The 6,833-nt window shown below is 45.4% G+C and overlaps 1 protein-coding gene across 1 annotated transcript in view; it reads right to left on the bottom strand.

Annotated features, from left to right (window-relative positions):
• Window positions 1–328: 328 nt before the first annotated feature.
• The window catches only part of LOC8023523 (ubiquitin-conjugating enzyme E2 R2), a 32,045-nt gene continuing 25,540 nt past the window's right edge, over window positions 329–6,833 (bottom strand). The window contains exon 5 of the mRNA XM_002401687.5: window positions 329–1,920. Coding sequence (XP_002401731.1) covers window positions 1,581–1,920 — 340 coding nt within the window. The 3' untranslated portion in view covers window positions 329–1,580. The remainder of the gene's footprint in view (window positions 1,921–6,833) is intronic.

The raw sequence follows: 6,833 nt of genomic DNA, 5'->3' as shown, positions 1-6,833 counted from the left end.
ATACCTCGAGTTACGGATACGTTCGTCGCGAGCCACGTCCCAGCTTGGCAAGTCTGTCTGACTTCATGCTCCGTTCACCCCCGAGCCGACGATGCGGTGGGAGCTACGCACTTTTCAGTCCAATCAAACGCCTCTTGTTCGTTGCCCGACCCCGCTCCGCGCATGGGTGGAAGAAGGCTAGACGTACGATTGGTTCGGCAAGCACGCAGCTTCCCCCCCCAGTTGCCGGCTTAGGCACGAATGGGGTGTAGCTGGCGTTCCAAGTTTCTAGGATTCCAGACTTCCGAGATTTGGGTCGCGCATCCAAAGCACACACGACGTCCAGTGCTTACGCATTCTTCAACCAGTTTATTGTCGTAAGTCACTGCCATCCTGCATTCTTCCCGTAGAAGCATCGAAGTTTGTAGCCAGATACACACACCCATTTTTACAACATTCTCGTTGATTCGCCATGCAAGAAACCATACAAGAGACATTTGCACAAACCGACGGCTAAGTAAAAAGAACACTCCGGCAATAAAAAAAAGAAGAAAGCAAGAGCAACTGCCGAGCGTCTCGGGCACATCACGCAAAGTTTATAAATAGTTCTCTTAAATTAACGGGGAAAAAAAAAAATGAAGCCGCGGCCGCTTTGAGAACGAGAAAACGAGAGATCCTGGCAACTAGACCTGACAAACGAAGTGCGTTTAACGCAGTCACTTCAAGAAGCCGCTATCGGAGCGAGCAGTTCCCAGAGAGGGCAGTTTTCACAGACTCTGGGGCCTCAGACATACCCGAAAGAGCCGCCGCTCGGCTGGATACAAGAAAACACCAAAGAGCAACTCTGCAAACTGCTCAAGATCAGCCTCCTAGAAACGCGCCCCCATCAATGTCCCAGAGACGGCGGTTGATCGACCGGAGGTAACAATCTCCGGGCAGACGCACGACGTAGCCATGTCCTAGGCCTAAAAAAACACTTTTCACGAGAAGCCACCACGAAGAGAACTAGTCGTAGCCTTTTCAAAAGAGCAAGAAAGGCATCCCCCCTCCCCCAGCTCTCCCTGTAAACAAAAAAAGACACATTCGAAAGCACCAAACAAAACCAACTCTAAAAACAATGGCAAAAAAGCCACCCAACGGCGAAGTACCGACAGAGCTGTTACAAGCCTAGAAACAACAAAAAAGAGGTAAAATCGACTCACACTGCCACTACGGCTGAAAAAAAAAAAAAAACCAACGCAAACCTAAAAGAAAAAAAATCAACCAGGTCCACGGGGTGGAACAGACGCAAAACTCTCGGGGATCGACGCGCCAACTTTTGGACGGGCTACGCGGCGGCCCGCGCGAGCCAGCAGCAGCCAATTTATGCGCGAGGTCTCCGGGAGCCACAACGAAGAGAGAGAGAGAGTGTGGCGGCAAAAGAAGGGCGGCGCACGCCGTCTTTCGCCCGGTTCTCGGTACCTTCGCCTCGGAGTCGCCGGCAGCCCTAACAAAGAGACGGAAAGAGAGCGCGCGGCGAAAGAAGAGTGGCGGCCATCTTTCGCCTGGTTCCCGATGCCTCGGTAACGCGACGCGGTTGGGCGGTGGGCGGGGGCCGGAGATCAGGACTCGCCGTTGCCCGAATCGTCGTCGTCGGCGCGGTACTGTGGCGCCTCGGCACCGCTGCTGCTCCGGTTGTGGATGTGGTTGTGGTGGTGGTGGTGGTGATGACCGTCGGTGCCGCGGCCTTCATCCTCCTCGTCCTCTTCTTCCTCTTCCTCCTCGTCGTCGAGCTCGTCGTCGTCGTAGTCGTCGTCGTAGAAGTCCGTCATGTCCGCCTCGGCCGAGGTGGCCGACTCGTCCACCACTTTCTGCCGGTGCTTGACGCAGTACTCGTCGATGGTTGTCGGCACCGTCACATTGTCGCGGTCCGCCTCCAGACGTGTCGCCGACACCTGTTTTCTGCAGGGCGGGGAGAGAGGTGGCGAAGGGACGGACGTGCAAGTCAACGACGATGAGAAATGTGTTGGCAACAGAGGGCGAGATAAGTGTGCAAGACGGGTTAGCAGACGAATAGACGACAAACAAGTGAATGTGAGTGAATGCGTGGAAAAAGAACATCTCAACATTGTATGGAAACGAGACAAATGGTCAGGCAGGCAGGAAATTGATTAGCAGATGGAACACACAGCGAACGGGCGTACATGTGGACAAAAGAAATTGCAACAAAAAGCAGAGTGGAGGTATGTGGCACAACAGATTGCCCAAACACAAGACGAGTGTTCAGACATGAGAGAAATGAATTAGCAGACGGAACACACGTCAGACGGGGGAATTTCGGGAAGGAGAAAATCGGCAAAAGGGCACAGTAAATAGGTGTGCAGAACAAATTGCAGGAATGACAGGAGACAAGCACAAAATAAACGAGTGAATGCACGAAAAAAAGAAAAAAAAGAAATTGCAACGAAGAGCCCAGTGCATGAGCGCGCGAAACGGATGGCACGAACCCAGGGCGAATGTTCAGGAGTGCGAGGAACAAATTTGCAAAAACATGCAGCAAGCGAGGGAAAGTGTGGGAAGAAATTGGCAACAACGTGCACAAGGGATGGACACGCAGAGCAGATTGCAGAAATAAAAGAAAAGTATTCAGGCGTGCACAAAAAACAAATTAGCAGGAAGAACACGCACCAAATGAGCGTGTTTAAAAAAATATTGACAAGAAAGATTACAAACGATGTATGAGCAAAACAGGTCAAGATTGCAGGAATGAAAGATGAATGTTTAGGTGTGCGTGAAATGAGTAAATGCACAACAAAACAGGCAAATCCGAGAAAATGGAGGTCAGCAACGAAGTACAAGCCAAAATACACGAATGCACGACGAATGGCCAGACGTACGGACAAATGAGTTTGCAAAACAGTGCATGATGTGCAAAATGGATTTGTACAAGTAATAGCAGAGTACACGCACAGAAGATGAGAATGAATGACCGATTGGAGGGTGCAGCCAGACACCAAGGAGGTAAGCAAGCAAAGCAGGAGTCCCGGAAGACGAGAGGGGGGGACAAAGGGAGGAGTAAAAACGTCAGAAACAGCAAGTAGCCCCCCAAAAATCTTTACAATAAAGGGTATGACAAGCAAAGAAACAAAAATTTTGCCTTCCTAAGTTGTAGCAGCTGAGTATGGCAAGCAAAAACAACTGTTGCTTTCAAAGTTACACCACAGCAGCTACAATCAAGGGTATGGTAAGAAAACAAAAGAACTGTTGCCTTCCAAAGTTACAACGCAGTAGCCTTGAAGTTACTCTTATTCCCAAATCGGAGATGGGGTTCCTAAACTGATTTATATCTAGTTTTAAGTTTCTTCTGTTACTCGCATATTTACATAGAAACTTATTTTGCCAGGGAGTGCAATGATCAAGGACATGGTTTTGTCTGTGCTCTGAGCTATGTAGCTTTCCCTGAAAGCAGGTGCTCATATTTACAGCGATTTTGGGTGGTCAAATCCCGGCAAGCCTAAGCCAGTGGCGCGGGCCCAAATAGAGGTACCCCTTTTGTCATAACGTAAGGCGCCAGCCGCTGGCACTTGTGTTTCCCTGCGCTTCGCATGTGGCCCTCCAAGTTTCCACATCATTTACTTCTTCAGTGCTTCGTTTATGACATGATGGCTCGTGCAGTATGCATCAATAACAGATAATGATAGACTGTAGCTGATTTTCTAAGCACAAGCGGTGCCTTTACATCATTTCTTCAAGCTTTTGTCAAGCTTTTGTCAAGCTTATGGGATTACTTACTTCTTACCGCATAATTAGAAATCCACTGAAGCAACTAGTCAATCTGGACGCCAGCCATACATGTAAACTTTCAGTGCATGTTTCAGGATTTCCAGAGGGCTGCTAAGGTTCTACAAGGATCTCACAGAGAAGGAGGGTTGTCATAGTCAAAATAATCGTGCTACACTGTCCCTCTTTTTATTTTTCTCTCTTTTGTGATACCACCTGCATAAAATTTTACCAATGAAAATATGTGTATGGAGATTCTAAGTGTTACTATTATTTGATCATGCAATTATGCGAAGGTGCAAGAGAGCTGGACAAGAATAGCGACAATAATCCCGGGAGAGGGGGAACAAAGGACAAACACAAATCTCCAAACACAGCTAGGTGACTGGTGCGCGACTGAAAAAATCCACCTGGCCCTGGAATCGAACCAGGGACATCTCCATTTTTAATGGAGACTCTACCGACTGAGCTAACCAGGAGTTAGATGTCAGTGGAGCAGACAAGTTTTGTTAGCTGCCACCGGTCAAACACCAACAAGGGTGAACAGCCTGCATTTTGATGCTATCATGATAATGCAATTAATACATCAGTCACCTAGCTGCGTTTGAAGATTTGTGTTTGTCCTCCTTGTTCCCCTTCTCCCGGGATGATTGTCGTCTACTATTATTGCTCTTTTTAGCTGCGTTGCGCATTCTATAGTGACAAAAACACAACACCTTTGGGTGTAAGATACGCAATGCAGCAATTACTGCTTTAAAATGCCGTCTGATAACACCTCCTAATGTCTGCTCAAAGGCACAGAAAGAGAGGTATGTCACAATCTTCGATTAGATTTTTAAAAGAGAAAACGGCCGGCCACGAGTGTAATTTCTTCTTTGTTTTTAGGACGTTTAGAGCCCATAAATAGACCATCTCAGATTCCACTACAATCTCAGATTCCACTTGAGTGCCCCTTCAAAACAAAGTAGCAGACCAGCCTGATGAGCAGGGTCGACGTATGTTAGCATGGAACGGTGCAAAAAAAAGACAAAAAAGCATACGCACAGAAGGACAATTCAGGACAGACAAGATTGTCCTTCCGAGTCTCCCCTCCTTTCCTGTCCGGTCTTTCTGCGCCGTTGCTGCTAATCCGAATCACCAACTCGCACAAGCTTCCCTCTTGACAATGTTGACTTCCTTTTTCCTTTCCCACATCCATCTATCTATCTAGTGGGTGATTCCAGGGGAGAGAGAACCTGCAGGTAGACTCAAAATTTTTATTTTTTCTGGTTTTTTTTTTTTATGTGATTTACGCACAAATGAATCGCACGAAACTAAACTTTATTTTCTCGAAAGCACGTTTTCACTACGAGAAAAAAATGTTTCAAGATTGCGCGACGGCCTTGCTCTCATTGCGGACTGCATTAGTTGCCACCTTTGCGCTCCTGTGGAAGGCACGCAAAAAGGTATAGGCCAAAAATGTTTCCTATTTCATGCAGTACACCAAAGTTTAAGTCAACTGCATGACATTATTATGTGCTTTATGAATTAAAAAAAATTAATAAAAAATTTATAACTTTAGACCAGGTGCAACAAATACACTAACTTTCAGGCCTTCTTCCTCAATATGTATGGCAGTAGCGACTTTGAAAACTACCTATATGTAATATATGCCAGGGCATCTAAATTATACCTGCAAAATATGAACTTCCAATAAAAATAGAAACATAGAAAAGATATTTTGAAGAAACACATTTAAAAAAAAAAAACTCATATTGAAAAAAAAAAAAAAAAAAAAACGGTTTCGATTTTATTAAAATTTGGGGGTACAACTCTCCTGTAGGCCAGCCAAAAAGAATGTACAAAAACATGTTGCATCATTTGCTTGGTACAAAAGTTCTGAGCAGTCAAAGTGGCGGTTGCGAAGCGTCTTGACTCTGGCGTTTTTCGCTTCACCCCTGGTTGTTGTTTTTTATTTTTTTTTAGGAAAAGTATTTTTTGTAGGGGTGTGCGAATACCGAATAGTAGTTTTCGAATCGAATACCGAATCGAATCAAGAAAAAAAAAGACGAATATCGAATCGAATATTGAATAGTGATTTTATTTGTAGGAATTCTTCAAAGTGTGCTGCAAATGAGATTATTATATGTGCAGAGTATGCACCTGTTGCAGAATATGCATCTTGTGCAGAACAAAAGCCAAAATGTAAAAAAATTCTGGTGAAAAAAAAAAAAAAAAAATAAAAGCAGTTGCTGTTGGATGTTGGGCACTAAAGATCCAATTTTATGGCACAAATATAATCTATCTTCCCTAAACGTCACAAAAAAACCGAAGTTACAGCCACGCATGCCTTTTTTAAGCCCAACCTAACACCACAACTTTTTTTTTTTTTATAAATGTTTGCATATCTCAGAAAAGGGGCATTTTGCGATATTTGGTTTTCATTTTAAGGAAGAAAAAGGGCACCCGGGATGTTATTTCACGTAAATAAACAGATAGGTGTTAAATCTTAGAAAACAGGCTTAAACAATATAATCTGAAGTAAGAAAAAAAAAGCGTGGTTAGGTGGCGCAAGACACCGTCCAACTGCCGCTATGCATCCATTTTTCCGTCTATCTATCCTGTTTTAGAGAGCCTTGATTTAAAAGAGGGAGCAAGCGAAACTGAAACCACGGAGACGGCTCCAGTGCAGATAGGTCGTAAGTGCGCATGTGTTGTATTGTCGCGAGGAAAAAGGCGAGCAAACAGAAGGGCAACGACGCCTACTCTCCCTGCCCTGCCTGCCTGCCCGATCCCGATCGACGCTTTCGTTTTTTCGTCACCTTCTCGCAGTTCGTAATTCAAACGCGGCTATCAACGTTACTAAAACACTCAGTTGGGAAACTCGCCGTCGAAACCTGGGCCGCTGGCGTCCACCGAGACCGAGCTAAATGCGACAACAGCGCCACTCTTTTTCGTTTGTCTGTACTATGGTCACCCCGAGCTTTTTGAAAGCCTGTTTTTTGCGTAAAAACAAACGGAAAAGACTCTTTTTGTATGAAATTTATTGGAGTTTAGTACCAATGATGGGCGCGTGATGTTTTTATCATCTTTAGTTCGCAAGGTTTTGCGGAACA

The sequence above is a fragment of the Ixodes scapularis genome, unplaced genomic scaffold, assembly GCF_016920785.2.
Source record: "Ixodes scapularis isolate PalLabHiFi unplaced genomic scaffold, ASM1692078v2 PGA_scaffold11__112_contigs__length_91849675, whole genome shotgun sequence".
Taxonomy (NCBI): domain Eukaryota; kingdom Metazoa; phylum Arthropoda; class Arachnida; order Ixodida; family Ixodidae; genus Ixodes; species Ixodes scapularis.
This window is presented reverse-complemented; position numbering and strand designations above follow the sequence as displayed.